We start from the raw sequence: 16,429 nt of genomic DNA on the forward strand, positions 1-16,429 counted from the left end.
CAAATTTGACTCTGTCATGTTCAAAAATAGTCAACAGGGAAACCAGTTCACCCACTGCTGGTGAACTGCTCACTATGGTTTTATGGTTTTAGATGTGAGTGTGCCACTTACAGGATGAACTGTGAGTGCAGTGCAGGGAATTCACAATGAGGACAGATGGACCAGTCCTCTTTCAGCATGTGACGACCCTGAGGAAGAAGCAGATGGATCGAGAATCAGATGAAGAGTATACGGGTGTGTCTTGGTGAAGAGCATCACAGTGTGTGAGCGAGCCGTCCTGTGTACCGTGGCGATGCAGTAGGGCAGGTTGTTTTTGCAGGAAATGCACAGCAGTTCGTTCTGCGGCAGCTGGAAGCCACAGAAGGGACACGGAGTAGTTTCCTCCTCCAGCTCCGACTTATCCGGGCGACTAGGGTGCAGATGGGAATTAAAATGAGGAGTCAGGGGCAGAATGGGCAAGAGGAGCTGATAAAGCAGAGGATGGATGAAGAGGGTAAGGATCACACGGACTCACCGAACCATCGCCTCAATCTTCTTCCTGTATTTGGTGTCGATGTCATTGCGATACTCCGGTCTCATCAACATGGCAGCGAAGCTGAAGGCCGAGTTCTTCAGTCCAGCGCGGTGACATTCGATTACTGCTGACGTCAGAATGGGAACAACATCTACCCACACGCAAAAACACACCGATGAGTTTTTGGCTTTTCACCAGCGTTTAGGTTTTATCAGCCATCATGTGAATCGGACTGACAGGTTGACTCACGTGCAGGAAACTTGCTGATGTTGTTGCTGACGCGGATGAGCATCCGTGCCCCCTTTAAATGGTCTCCTCTCTTTACATGAATCTAAATGTAACAACAACGAGAAGCAGGAGTCAAAAAGGTGCTTGTGTGAGCTCTGACGATATCAGGAGCACTTTGTTTGAAACTTATCCACATCTGCAATGTTGATAATTACAGGCTAATATGTTGAGCACAATTTGTTACCTTAAAAAGACTACTGAAATACAGTACACTGTAGGTGGCAGTAATAGAACATAACGAATGTAATTCTTATACTTTGGAAATAGCAGGATCGTGCTGAAAAGGTCAAACCATAGTTTTAAGAGTCAAACAGTCCAGGACCCTTTGATGGACCCACGGAGGTAAGAAATAAGCCTGTATTTGTAGTTTTATATGTAAACAACACAGTCGACCCTGTCAATAATGGCCAGCCTTCGACTCCGCCTCCATCTGGAACAACTACTAAAATCTTTTAATTAGGACATGCTCAAAATCATTTTATCCCAACCCTCCCACCCTTTAAGGCAGACAGCGGCCCCTCCCTGAGCCTGGTTATGGTTTCTTCCTGTTAAAAGGGAGTTTTTCATTCCCACTCTCACCAGATGCTTACTCAAAGGACATCATCTGATTGTTGGGCTTTACTCTGTATTACAGTCTTTCATTTGCTGTTGTTTTTCTATCCTCAGCTTTAAATTTACAATTGTCCAAAAAGACAGAAATTGCAGACCGTCCGAGCAGCTGCATGACAGACGTGTGCTGTACTCACCTTGACCAGTAGGTAGGAGTGGAGGATCATCAGATTGGTGGCCATCTCAGCAGGGATCTTAATCTTCTGAGCCTGCAGCTCTGTGTACATGCTGAACAGCACGTCGTGGGCATTACGGTAGTTCCCTTTGGAAGTTACACACAAACGATTGGAAGTAAGCATGTTTTATTGTGCTGTTGCTGCCCACACATAAATATGTTTGTGTGAATCTGTTTGCACCTGCACACTGCTCTTCTCTGGCGATGATGATGGCAGTGCGAGCTGCCTCCCTGTACTGCTGCAGGGCCATATACAGCCGGAACAGGTACTTTGCATCCTGGGAGGAAAAGAGAAACATGAACTAACAGATTTAAAAAGTTTCCCTCTCAAATTTACTCAGGGCTCTAGCTGCATAAAACAGTAACAGCTGCAAAACTATCTGGTTTAAGTTGTGTCTTTGCCCGACTGGTGACCCATCTATCAGAGGCTTCCTGTGACAGCTGGGACAGCTCTAACTCCCCTGGGACCCACCCACTTTCAACTGCTCCCTTTACAAGTCATCACAGCAGATCATCTCTGTCCCTCTCACCCAATCCCTAACGTAATCATCTGCCACACCAACCCTCCGCATATCCACATTCACGACATCCATGAGCCATCTTCTGTGGTCTCTGTCATTTTCTCCAGCCTGGAAGCTCAATTTCAACATCCTTTGTCTGGTATATCCACTGTTCCTCCTCTGCACACATCCAAACCATCTCAGCCTTGTCTCTAACTCTCTGATACACTAATTTCCAGTGTATCATTTCTAATCTAGTCCATCCTGGTCACTCCCAATAAACGTGACACATGGTTTAGGAAATGGACAGTGGATAATTTAAAGCAAGAGATATAAAAATCTTGCAAAGCTAAACTAAACTAAAAATTCAACAAACAGAAATGAGAGAATAAATAGCAAACACTTGCCCACTTTCTCTTAACAATGGCTCATGTGCAAATTTTCTCTGATATATCAGCAAGCTTAGAAAATACTGCAGATACACAGTCAACAACATTTGTTACCAAAACACAGGCATTTATTCATTTATTTAGAGTTTAACACTCAAAAATATTATCTGCTGACATACTAGCTCCACTGTAACTGTCATCAGACATTATGCAAGTGATGGTCCATCCTGACTGCAGGAAAAAAAATAACACTTTTCTACAGCAGAGACTCACCTATTTTAACCATCAGGCATAAGAAAACTGCCTCAAGTGCTTAGAGTTAAAACAAGAAAGCCTCAGCAGTATTGAAAATCTTCTTCTTCAGTCCTTCAAAGTAATGCTTACTACAGACAATCTGTCAAACAAACTCCCGGCTGCTCTCTAATCACAGATCTGCTGTCCCATTACCTCTTGAAACACAACATTTGTGAAGAAAGTCTAAATCTTTTGGGTCCTTTTTAATATTACATCAAAAAACAGAAAACTCACGACTACAGCTGCTCACTGAAGGCGCTACAAAGAATATATTCACAGGGAGAAAAGGACGTAAAAATACTGCAGAACAATAATTTAATAATCAGAATATGCTTGCTGAGTGCAACCTGAAACAAAAGGCTCTAGTGATCCAGTTACCTTGGGCATGCCGTCACTTTCCCCCATCAGGTAATCTATCAGCTGATTGGTCAAAGAGTTGTCCTTGGCCTGGCCAACCTGGAATACACACACATCAATAAAAGAAATGTCGCACACACACACACTCTTTAGCTCACAGCTCTCACCGTCTCAATCGCCATCTCGATCGCCAGGTTGTCTTCAGAGTTAGGGCACAACAGGAAGTGCTTCAGCGCCTGACAGTTGTCCAGAAAGAAAAGAGCCGTCTGAATAACAGGAGTCATAAAACTAAGCATGACTGATGAGTGACTTCATCGCTCTTACTCTGCTGTACTGTCCACACTTTTGAAAGAACTTGCCAGCCTGCAGGTGCTTCTTTTCTCCCTCAAAGTACAGAGCGATGCTCTGATAGTCCTCCTGCATCGCCCAAGAACCTGATGAACACAAAACCCACCAGCCATGAAACAACAGTGAAAACTACGCATAATGAAACAGAATAACACAAAGAGAAAACAGCTCAGGCCTCGAGCAAACACTGCAAAAGGGAAACACATTTCCAGAAACAGGCTGACCGATGATGTCTGCGTAGACCTCCATCTGTCCGTGCTGCTGCGCCAGCTGGAAGGCTTCGTCGTTGCAGTGGGATAAAACCAGGAAGTGGATGGCTGAGCCATAGTCGTTCAACCGCAGAAAGAACCTGGGGTGCACACAAACAGACAAATGGAAAAAAATAAATAAATCACCAAGCGGAAACAAACAGAGCTGACAGAAAATTAATGAGCACCAACCCTAACAGGAATGAATCCTTAAAGCCTTTAAACATCAAGTACACTGAACCACAGCTACTCCCAGCTTCTACTGTGATCCTCCTAACTGTCATCCATCACCTGTTAATAACATTTACAGGCCTCAAAGACATTCAATTCTCTAAATCGATAGTAATAATAGTCATTGGTTGCAGCTTTGTGAATGCGAATGTATCAGGCACCAGTTATCCAACCTTCAATCTCAAGAGGTCACTAATAAAATAACACGGTACTGCCAATGTTTTTGTACACTCAGTGCCTTTAATTTGTTAAGCTGTAAAAGCTGTCCCTTTTATAGTAAATGTTAAAAAAGTGAGTTATTTGTTGGATTTTAAGGTCAGTAAAATCCTACCTAGCAACCATCTTTGCTCCGTCGATGCTCTGCATCTCTCTGACGATGCGAACAGCTTCCTCTGGGTTGTTCAGGTGGTCCAGCAGCACGCGGATCACGTTGTCCCAGTCCTTCGCGCTTTCGTAGGCTCGTGCCGCATCCTTGTATCTGTGCACACAGGTCTCAGGACGTCAGGTTCCCTTTCAGCGATCCACACATCACAGCCACAGGTACACAAACTAACAACCTACTTGCCATCCGCCTCCTTGGCCTTTGCATACTGCAAATGAATCTTGGGAGAAGAGACATTTGGAAGCAGCTCTCCCACCTTTGTCCTGAGAAAGAAGCAAAACATAGTAAAATCCAACCAAGAGGATGAGAAACGTGCAGATTGGATATGTTAGTCAGGGTTTGTTCATATTTGCCTCACCAGTTTTTGCAGCGAATGTAGACAGAGGCCGCTTTGTCATAATACTGTCCTTTTTCATAGAGCTGAGCAGCTTCAGAGTATTGCTGTGATTAAGAAAAAACACACACAGATGAAGATATGAACAAGACACACCACCTCTGATCTGTAAATGCAGTCGTCTCCATTTTTCAAAGTCTGACAAACAAAGTAAGACAGACTTTGACTAAAATATACACAGCATATGTTGTGTATATTTCTGCTTATAAAATTGGTAGAGACGCAGCTGAGACTCACTCCAACAAGGCTGTTACTCACACTCAATTTTTGCTCCAGTTTGTCAAATCTCCCCTGGACTCGCAATAAGGACAGGGATTATTATATTTTTAAATTCCCACAGATGTCCCTTATCCGTGGAGCCTGAGGTTTTTCATTTTGGTCACATGGTTTTCAAGCTGTAACTGACTAAATTTAGGGATGCTTTCTTTAGGTGGAAATGTCTGCCAAAAATGTGGGGCTGACTCTACCTTCATGCTCTCCAGTATGGCCCCACATTCCTTCTTGAGAACTCTGCTCGGGTGCTGGATAGCCTGAGCGGCTCCTCTCCTGATGTCACCCATCCTGATGGACATCCTGGCCACACCTGCCTGGCACGCCTCATCGTGCTCCTGGAACTGCCCAGAGAGGGGGAAAATGAGAAAAATGGCTACAAACACAAAACTGCTTTATTTCCTTCACCTCTGACTAGAACCTTCAACTGCCATCTTGTGCAACAAATAGAAAGAATATAATCTGTAATCTGTAACTTGTGCTTGATGTACAGCGACCCTCCAACCTGCCTTCAAGTGTCCTCTTTGTAAATACAGGGAGAAGGTGAGCAGGAGATAAGACTCTAGGTGACATTTTCAGCTATGAAACACTTAAAAAATAACACTAAGTCACAAACATCCCTTAAAAGGAAAAAACTGAATCGTCAACATGAGATTTCTCTTACTTTGCTGTTGTGGGTCATGCCTTTTTCATAGTGTGCCAACGCAGTAACATAATCTCCACTGCAAACAGAGAGAGTGAGACATTTAATGAGAGTGTAGACAAATCAGGTCAGTACTAAACCTGTGCCGTGTGTGTAAACACTTACACAAATTCTAGATGAACAGCATATTCTTTGGATATAAAGGGAATCTGATCCTCTGCTAGCCTCTTGGCTAACATGAGAGCACTGTCCCAGTGCAGCAAGTCTCTTCTCATCTAATACACACAAAGACACACACACAATACCACATTAACAATATTATCATTACAGATGTTCTGCATGCAGTAAAATCTCACGATTGTAATGAACAGCTTAACATTTTATGCATGTGACACCATAAAAAATGCAAGGAGTCAATTTTCAGTCTCTTAAATGTTTACACAGACGCAAACACACCTCCAGAGCAGCGACCGGGGAACTCGAGGACAGATAAAGGTCTTGGGCCCGGTTGTAGTCCTCCAGAAACATGGCCAAATGTCCTGCCAGTAAATTCATTTCCTCTGTACCCTGGAAAGAGAGAATGACATAAATACTAAGAGAAAATGAGAGAGGAAACAAGTGGACCAGTCTAAAATTAGAACAGACAGAGGCGATGTCTGTCAGGAAGAATCTGTGACACACAAATTCTGTTTATGTTTATTTAAAAGGGACAATGTATATTAATTAACATGAGAGCATAACTAGTAAATATGCCAGATTTAGCTGTACAGGCTACTTTACATCCGTGGTCCCTGGCAGGTTGATGGCATCATAAATTAATCAACACAACCAAACATACAGAGGGATGTGAGCATAATTAAAAAACAGAAACAAATGTAAAATAAACACATACCCAAATAACATATTAAGAATCTAACGCTAAAATCATTTTATGAAAACACATTAGAATCAAGGACTTTCAGTGAGATTATGTCTAATCAGGAAAACGTGTGTATACCTGGATGCTCTGCAGAGACAGCACCATGCCGACATTGCCACTCATGCGGTACACCTGGATGGCCAGCTCAACCTCCATGTGGACCAAGCAGGCTTTGCCCAACTCTGCCCAGTCTGCATTAGTGCCTGCAGACTTGCACAGAGCCCAGGCTTCGTGGAACCTGGACAGGAAGATTATGTTATTTATAAGTCCTTTACGGTTCTTCTCGCCTCCATCAAAGTCGTCATTGGCTGCCCTAAAATTGCAATTTTGTAAGTTAACAGACTGCTTATCTTGAGTGAAAATGTAAAAGCGGGTAAGAAAAGTAAATCAGTGAAAAGGGATGAGTGGCTTTTTCAGATGCTTTCTTTTATATCAAAATGAAGTTTGATAAAAATGTTTCAAATTAATAACTTTAATCTCTTCCTTCATAACATTCTTTCAAAGCAACGCAAAGCAAAACCGACTGCAGACGGGACAAATTCATTCCTTACATTAAACATTTGCATGTGAACCAACAGCGATATCACTTTAAGGCCTTTTCCACCTGGAGCACACACAGTTCAGTGTTTCCAGCATCGCTGACCTTTTGAGCATGAGAGCCTGGGCGAGCTGCCTGCTGAGCTCTGCCGATGAGTCTGTCGCCGTGCGCTTCAGGAATGAGTGTGTGCTCAACTCCACTTCGCTGATTTTACCGCTCGCCGTTTGACAGGTCAGCTCACCGTTGTGAAAGAGCAGAGGCTTCTGGGAAAAGGGGAGCGCAGTGCTCCCTACTAACACCACCTGTGGGCCTGAGCAGAGTCACAGAGAGAGGAAATACACTTAAAAATATCACCTGTAGTAGATTTGAATGCATGTGGGCACTGATGTGACCTTCTTATTACCGCCCCATGATGTGGTGCCATCCCCCTACCATAGATGGTGGTTTTATGCAGGGCGTAGGTGTAGACTTTGTCATCATCATAGGCTACAAACACCCCTCTGTCTGCATGCCAGTTGTCCCAGAGCACTCCTGTGATGGTGGGTGAGAAGTTGGGGAGCTCAAAGCAGGACTCTATTGCCTGCAACACACAACACACACACACACACACACACACACACACACACACACACACACACACACACACACACACACACACACACACACACACACACACGCACACACACGTATGTCACTGTAATTCTAAAGACGTTATGCCCCCAAATTAATGCTGAAAGACTGCACTTCAATCATATCTTGATTGCTTGATTTAAAACCCAGTGTGGTGTTGTACAGATGGTGGTGTCTGCTGCTTCTATTACTACCACAAAATGTAACACACAGTGACATTCATCTTGGTGAAATATTAGTTATCTTATTATAAAGTTTCACTACAATATGCTCAGGTACTTTATATGCTTTTTTATTTAGGTGAATATTAATACTTTTAAAAATCACTGACATTTGCAGGGGAGAGCAGGAAGCCGCTGTTCTTGTTATCGATGAACACCAGTCGAGTGCCAATAACATCAGGGAGCACTTTCCTCACACCAACTGAATGGCTGTAGCTGTTCACTGTCTCCCAGTCCTCCACCAGGACAGACACCACACTTCCAGACTGAGAAAAACAAAAATTCAAGTGATGTTAGCAAGTGACAAAAAACCAAACAAAGAAACAAAACACTGAGGGGGAAACAGGACAAATATGACTGACAAGAAAAACACAATTAAACTAAAGATAAAAAATATATATTTAATGACTGACAGTGTTATACTGATGTCCCCTCATATAACTATGACATGTAGATTTTGTACAAAGGTGGGTTTTTTTCTCTGATCGCACTCACATCAGTGCCATAGTAGAGGAAATCAGCAGTGAGGGCGTGGCAAAGGATGCGGCCTTTTCTGTCATCGTCTGGAAAAAGCTTCATCTGCTTCTTCTCGTCCTGATCTTTGCCTTCAATCTAAAAACACAACACATATACGGAGGCCTGTAGTTTATTCATGAGATAAAACAAAAAAACGATGAAACCTGCTCGGTGATCAGTCACCAGATGGCTCACCACATGGAGCTGGACTTTCCCCTCAAACAGCGCTGCTGCGTAGTCAGAGTTAAGACACATGCTGGCTATTGTCCCCAAATACTCGATGTCCTTCAGCTTATTAAAACCTGAGACACACAGAGACATTTCAGGGACGTAGAAGGGCAGTGACTCACTCTTGGAAACCTGACTCAGTGGACACACAAACACACACACACACACACACACACCTGGTTCCTGGTCTACCAGGGCGTAAAACCAGGCTCTGTTGTTCATCCCCACAGCCACATGGTACGGTCCCACTGCAATGAATGTGGGCTCTACTTCCACTTCTATCGTTACTGGACTCTCCTGAAAACACAGCAGCAGATTCTCATATTACATATTACATATTTAAAGAAATCCTTCCTCTGTTTAAGGGCTGCTGTGAGCCTGTATGAGTGCACTAATCCCTCGACTCTATTAAAAAAAAAAAGGTTTTTAATCCAAGTTGTTTGAGTTCGTTGTTTTTTGCTGATTTTCTTGTTTTATTTTTCATCTTGTTGCCAGCAGTAAGCCACTCTCCTATCTCTGCTGTTTTTTGTTTTTTCAGAATAATAACTGATGATAATTATAAGAGAATCCGTGTTTGTGTGTGTCCTTACCTCCTCCACCTGGTTGCAGACAGTGACCTCCAGCAAGGAGGTGAGGTAGGCCAGCCGGGTGCCGTAGCTGTCACCAAGAATGGGCAGCTTTGTCAGGAAGACATGGAGCGTCCCTCTCTGTGTGGAAAGTGCCAACAGCTGGCCGTCATCTGTCCAGCTCAGCTGATCCAAACCTGTAGGAGGAGACACAGCGGGATCCACAGTGATTGAAGAATGTAAGATGGACTATCTGGATGGCGGAAAAAAAAAACCCTAAAACACCCCCAAAACAAAACAAAAACAACAGCCTCACCTTTATTCTCATCATCCAGCTGAATTATACTGCTGATATCTTTGCGATCTGACAGCTCGTGGATTTTTATGCTGGAGCAGAAGCACAGGGTTAGATTTTTCCCATGTACAAATAATTTAAAAAATAAACAACACTGAAATGGCAGCCCAGCTGCTTTATTGAAAGTCTGTGTGCATCCTCGCTTGATGCTGGTGAGATGGCCACACTATTGAGTCCATCTTTACAGCTATAAGTGTGACACAGCTCATTCCCTCTCTCTCTGGATTTTTGTGGGGCAAAAAAACCAACAAAGTACACTTTTTTTTTAACATCACACAAAGATTCTGAAGAGTGGTGGTGTTTTGCGTACCTGTTGTCCCCACAAGACACAGCCTTGTTCAGTGCTGTGGAGATGGCCACGCTGTTGAGACAGTCTTTATGGTTGTGAGCCTGATAGAGCTCATATCCTATCTCCCTGATGTGTGTGGAGATGACCACAAAGTATCCATGGGAGAAACCAATGAGTATATACCCATCACCATACCTACACAGTGCAACAAAGATGGCGAGAGAACACGTTTTACTGCAAATAACTCAAGTGTGATTACCAAAGCTTGTTGTGTGTGTGAACAGATGCAATACCAGCAGTAGGACACAATGTTTCCATAGCGACGCTCGAAGGCTAGCTCTATTGGGTTTCCAGGGTCGTTGATGTTGAAAAGCATCAGTATCTTCTTGTCCACAGAAACACTCACCTGAAGGGTGGAATAACGTGCACTTTTTCCATGACACATTTCAGACATCCTAAACCTTTTATCCCCTTCATAAGAAAAATTGATTTTAACTTTTCTGCAAATCCCAGCTGTCATGTTCAAACGGACCTTCTTAAAATTCATCTCCAGTACAGGTTCAATTTGAAACTAGCAGAAAGCAGACTCACTGTGCTCTCTCCTTGAGCTGACCTTTCATCCGTCTTCATCACCGAGAAATAAATTTCAGCAGGCTCACCGCGAACTGTTGTCTGGCAAAAGATCAGAAAGTACACTCGGTCATTAAGGCCTGCTGTGACTGATTTTTAGTCCAGTTCAGATTTAATTTGGCGTACCTCAGCCTTTTCTCCCTGTTTCCTGAATAGCTACTTAACATCCACCCTTCCATTGAATCCATTTCTGATGTGGCTTTAACAAACAGGTCTGCTAATAGTTCTTTGGGAATCACCTTGTTGGTGCAAAAATACTATTATGTATTATTGTGCATTATGTACTATTACATTATGCCTGTCACACTGTGTTATGTTTGGCATTTTTCACAGATTCAACCAAAGAAATTATGTGTTTTTGTCACAGGCGTATAGTAACAAAAATGCCTAAAGATACAACTTAAAATTGCCTGCTTGCTAAGCTGTCTGTTATGTAAAGAATCAACACTGGTTCACACTTTGAGTTAGCCTTCTTTATGCTTGAATGATCCCTTGATCAAATGGCTTAACAAACAAAGCACAGACTGAAGTGAAAATGAGTGAAAAAGCAGCAAATGTCCAAAGAAAAACTCTGAAAGACCTTCAGAAAAACTGGAAAACAATTCTTAAAGAACATTAAAAAAATTATAAGACATGAGGGCTGATTTAAGATTTTTGCACACTACTGTATTTGACTACCTGTCTGATGGTGTCTCCCTCATGATTGCTGATACTCAGCGTGTTGTCGTCACTCCCCAGAGCCAGCAGATTCTGGGAGCTCCAACAGCCACAGGTAATCTTCTTGCTATGTTTGCCTATCAAGTTCGGAGAGAAGGAGGCAGAGAATCAATATTACAGAACAGACTAAAGACCATTAAACCATCCAAGATTATATATACAGTTGTGTTGTGTGTTACCCAGCACAGGGATCTTGCGTGAGGTCTGCTGATTGTAGATCAACAGGTTTCCTTTGACTGTTCCGACTGCCAACAGCGGGCTAGTCTTTGACCACAAGATGAAAGACATCTGATCTCTGTTTGAAACCATCAACAATGAGAACACAAAACGTTTAGCTTTACTTATTTCAAGATTAGTGTTCTGTTGAAACAGGGAAAAAAACATATTTGCAGTGAAATTATGCAATGACTAACACTTGCATCACTTATTCAGCAATTAACTGTAGTAGAATGATGGGGTTTTATTTTCTCCCTCTGAAATGGTCGTACCTCATACCGCTGTCTATCTGGGATGTTTTACTGACACTGGCATCCCAGAGAAAGATGGAGCTGGATTTTGCAGCTATCACTGCCAGAATGTCCCCATCCTTATCCCAGTCCATCCCCACACAGCGTCTTACAGAGAAAGAGGAGAAAGGAAGTTATTAAGAAAACCTGAACATTCAGTGGTAATCAGCTAAAACTGTTAGATGACACAAAACTGGAATCGGAGTGATTTTCTCACACTTACCCTGGAAGGTTGATTTCAGTCCACTTGTGTCCATGTCGATCAAATATTTTCACTGTGTTGTCCTGTCTGTGTGATTGAAAATAAAGCTCAGTCGAAGACAAATAGCAGACTGTTACACAGCCTTCTCAGAGCTATTTTGTTAATCAAAAAGGCATACTCACCCTGCAACAGCGATATAATTACCAAGGCTTTTCTGCCACTTGTACAGCAGGTTAGATCCCGCCCAGGCTTTTTCAGCAAGCACAAAAACACTCTGTGGATTTAAACATGTCCTTATAGGTTTGTTTTTCCCACTCTACCAATTTTATAGGTCAAAATGAAGAGCATTATAACACAGCCAGAAAAGGGAGTCGCTCATCATCTTCTTGTCAAATCCAAGAAAATGTATCCAAGTTAAATTTTTCAGGGTACCTGGTAACTGATTGTTTCCCCAAACAAATCAGTTTTATTGATTAGTATCACTTCACATTTCTCACCTATTTGTCCACACCCCACGGTCTTCAAAGCCACTTATGTATGGGGAGGATGAATTTTTGGAGAGGTTCAAAGTCTCTCTCTGGCATAAGTTTTAGCAATTCAATTAAGTTATTTTTTCATGTTAGCGCCCCAACCTTAGAGACATACAGTACTAAATTTATGGAGTGCCACTTCAACGTAAAGTTTCATCTTATTTGCTTCTAAATACATATTAAAGCATCGTCTAGAAAGCTCCTTAATCAAACTATATCAAAACATGTGCCAGATAGCTAGGTGTACAACATACCCATGTACTGGATGCAACAAAATACACCCGCAGAAGTTACTTATAAAACAGAAAAGTGACAACTAACTTATTTTAACTTAGCTTAAACTCATGTCTGCGTTATCATTACAAAGATTAGCTCAGCAACCTAAAATATTTTAACAAAAACGCACAAAAAAACGCTGTTTAAAAAGACGGGTGACAAAGGAGAAAGGTGCTATGGGTAATATTATTTTAGCTGTGAGTATAGAGATTTTTGTTATCATTACTGTGACTATGTTTGCCAAAACAGCCCGTTTGTTCGATTATTGGATAATACACAACGCAACACACATTTTTAGTGGACTTTGGTCGACGTTCAGTCTGTCTTCAGCTAACACTTGGCTAACGCTTGGTTTCTAGGAGGTGAATAAACGCAGTTAGCATCCAGCTAAACGTGTGGAACGAATGGAATGAGTGAACGAAAATAAAATTAATTTATTGGTACAAACCTTCATCGCGATGCTGTTTTGTCGTTAAATATTGGAAAGGACAGGTATTCACTTCTCAAAGCATCTCAGATTTACAGATATGTGTATGTATTACCCACAATCCTTCACTCTGAAGCGTTTGCGGTTTGGCGCTGTCATGGCAACAGTCAGCAGCCAATGAGGTTCTGTACAGATTAGAGCGATCAACAGGTTTCAAGCAAACACTGTAAAAAGAAGATGTAAAAGATAAAGAGGAGGTCTCATATTTAACAGTGGGTGTTGTTTAATATGGATTTGTTCTATATTTAATACACAGAATAAAACACAGATTACTAAATAATGGACACCGAAGAAAGCCGAAGGAACTGAAATATGTCTCTCCGCATGTGAATTTAGCCTTTGGCAGCCAATAATTTTAATGCTCTGGGCATTATCTCAGAACAGATATGTACTGGTTGCCCTTCATATTATAGCATGCAACAAACGGTGTGGATGCACTAAAATAAGAGGGAATAATTTAAGGCTTTACAGGAAAAGACAAATAATTCTATTTTAAGAAATGTTAAATAGTGAGTAAGTCATTTTAAGTAGTGTGTAAGGTGTTCAGGCATTTTTACATGAAAGGACACACAAATTATACTATAAGTTATTTTAAATAGGGGATTATTTGTGGAAGTTCTCCTGTTCACAATGTAAATACGCTGTCCGTCTTGATGCATGCTCAATCATCAAGGTAAGTAAATCTCCAAAAATTGATTCTGTTCATCTGGACGTAGCATATTTAAGTAGCGTAAATACGCTGTACTTTTAGGGGCATGACAATTGTATATTGATATGCATCGTGGATGTTCCACTATATAATTGTCTGCTTATATTACAAAAATAGGATGAGGACTGTTCTTGCTTTCCTACCTGCCCATGTGATCTTGTAATGATGAAGTCCAAACAATAAAATCAGTGTGAGTTAATCAGGGCTCGACAAGTGAGGGGGTGTTACAGTTAAAAGTGCAATGAAAAATACAGAAGTTAAATGTTCCACCTTGTCTCTTGTGAAGGATCTCCTTCACAATCAAGAATCATTGTCCAGATTCAAAATGATTTCAAAGTTTGTTGAACCAATGGACAAAGCTAAATCATTTCATTTGCTCTGGGAATATAATTAATACATTATTTAAAAAAACAGGTAGAAAGTGAGCATTGCATATAGCATGAGAGAGAAAACAATTCATTTCAGTTCTGACAGGATTTTCTAATCAACTGCAATAAATGGCATGAAAAATTGTTATTATCCATCCATCCTTCTGCTTATCTGGGTCGGATCGTAGGGGCAGTATCTTAAACAGAGAAGCCCAGACCTCCCTCTCCCCAACCACCTCCTCCAGCTTATATGGGGGGACACCAAGGCCTTCCATCCCTTTATGCAAAGACACAGTTCTTTCGAAACATCACAAAACATCGAATACAAATTAAACTCTCAGATCCAAAAAGTAGATTAAGCAAAATTTGCACTTCAGTGCTTGCAAACACAAACTTGCTTCAGCCATCATAACTCCACTGACTTGGATCTCTAGAGTAAAAACTTCTTCATAGCTGGATTAACCAAACAGTAAACAGTACTGATTCTTAGGTGAGGATATTCACAGCATAACTGTTTAATACAGACTTGCAGCTTTAAAAAGAAAATGTAAGTAACACCACAAATTAATACCACTGGCCAGTTTTCACCTTTTCCAAGCAGCATTATTGTTACAAGTATCAAGCCCACCTGAAGTTAACTGAAATCATGCTTTCACCACAGATCCAGCAGGTGGCAGCTTTTCATAGTTTTTCTTTAAAGAACATCTCTTTCTACTCTCCAGGCATGCCTATCTGCATATCTTTGTCCCATTTCATTTCTGCTGTCCTCTGGGTGTTCACTGATGTCCTTTTTGGAAGTTAACCAATTTCAGTGCTTTTCTCAGTGCTTTACAGAATGACCCACCCGATATAAATTAGGAGAAACTTCTGCCTCCCTTGTGTTACCTCATTTTGCCCATAGGCAGAAAGAAAATGCTGATGACCTTCTGATGATCCGTGTACAACCCAGGCAGAGAGCTGGGATGAAATGCCAGCTGTGTCACACAAATATTCCTGTCTGTGCTCTGGCATGCTGAAGCAGAATACACCCTGCTGACTCAGATCTCATTAAGATGCACTGAAGGGAGCAGCTGTATGATTTTCAAGCAAAATGGTAAAATTAGAGCAGAGAGAGATGAAAAAACGAGCTGATGAAAAATGAATGAAAGTGTTTTTGCCAACGAGACAATGCGAGCAGAGCTTTTATGCAGGATGCGGTGCGTTAATAGAAAGAAAAAAGGAACTGCTGCACTTTACGAAATATAAAGAAAGCAGGTCTATATGACATAGTGAAAGCTGACAGATAATCACTGAAAATGACTTCCTTTATTTCCTTTATTATGTGAACCATTTCAGCTTTCCATCGTTGCAGCTGCGGAGGAAATGAGATTCTCATGGTATTTTTTTTCTGCTCCTTCCTCCTTATTCTTTCACAAAAAAATCCCAAATGAATATGTTTCTGCCCTCCAGGAATCATGCAAGTTTTATGTAGGTGTTACAAGTTGCCCTGAAAAGATACTTTGAAATATCTTTATGTTCTTTTTAACGTTTTTTTTCCCCCCTTCTTTTAAACAAATCTGATCCTGGAGGTTTTTGTCAGTCCTGTGGTATTATTTTTTTCTCCACACTTTCTAGGCATTCAGTGTCTAGCAGAGCACAGGAGCCTTGCAGGAGAGCAGTTCCTTAAATATTCTGTTTTTGGCAGGTTAATTGGTACTGAACCTCGGGCTACCCCTGCACGACAATCCTATTTCTCTTTTGCTGTATATGCATTTATTAATACTGATAAAAGATAAAAGGCATTATTACAGCACTACATGCAATCATGCTACATACAATCTTGAAACTGAGAATCAGTCCTAGACTATACAGTGAGCCCTTATCAAGACCACACAACCAGAATACAGAGCAATCCAAACACAACACATGCAAGATGGAGTCACCCTGTGTGTGTTGGATACTAGGAGGCAGTTTTGGCAGTCGACAGATCCGCGTCAGTAACCCCTGAGATCCTCCTAAGGAGCTTTTTATTTTAGTGCATCTCATAATCTTCAGCTGATGATTTTTCTCGCCCCAGTGATCACGGATATGAAAACAGTCAAATTTCAACCCGTGGTGGTT

General features: G+C 41.6%; 1 protein-coding gene across 1 annotated transcript; it reads right to left on the reverse strand.

The window, feature by feature from the left end:
- Window positions 1–111: 111 nt before the first annotated feature.
- Window positions 112–13,368, reverse strand: wdr19 (WD repeat domain 19; the record flags this gene model as incomplete). Its single annotated transcript, XM_042223411.1, is given in 35 exon segments — window positions 112–188; window positions 286–409; window positions 515–665; window positions 764–845; window positions 1,549–1,673; window positions 1,768–1,864; window positions 3,148–3,225; window positions 3,294–3,362; window positions 3,451–3,543; window positions 3,679–3,823; window positions 4,285–4,431; window positions 4,515–4,598; window positions 4,694–4,776; window positions 5,197–5,343; window positions 5,664–5,721; window positions 5,808–5,917; window positions 6,099–6,209; window positions 6,640–6,799; window positions 7,205–7,409; window positions 7,532–7,679; window positions 8,061–8,216; window positions 8,446–8,562; window positions 8,662–8,768; window positions 8,871–8,991; window positions 9,285–9,457; window positions 9,577–9,647; window positions 9,926–10,099; window positions 10,198–10,310; window positions 10,496–10,576; window positions 11,213–11,328; window positions 11,431–11,546; window positions 11,740–11,865; window positions 11,981–12,046; window positions 12,142–12,233; window positions 13,214–13,368. Coding segments are annotated over 35 exon segments (3,929 nt in total), but the record flags the coding sequence as incomplete, so codon positions are not given.
- Window positions 13,369–16,429: the final 3,061 nt, after the last annotated feature.

The sequence above is a fragment of the Haplochromis burtoni genome, unplaced genomic scaffold (assembly GCF_018398535.1).
Source record: "Haplochromis burtoni strain Fernald_Lab_line unplaced genomic scaffold, NCSU_Asbu1 Contig_110, whole genome shotgun sequence".
Classification (NCBI taxonomy): domain Eukaryota; kingdom Metazoa; phylum Chordata; class Actinopteri; order Cichliformes; family Cichlidae; genus Haplochromis; species Haplochromis burtoni.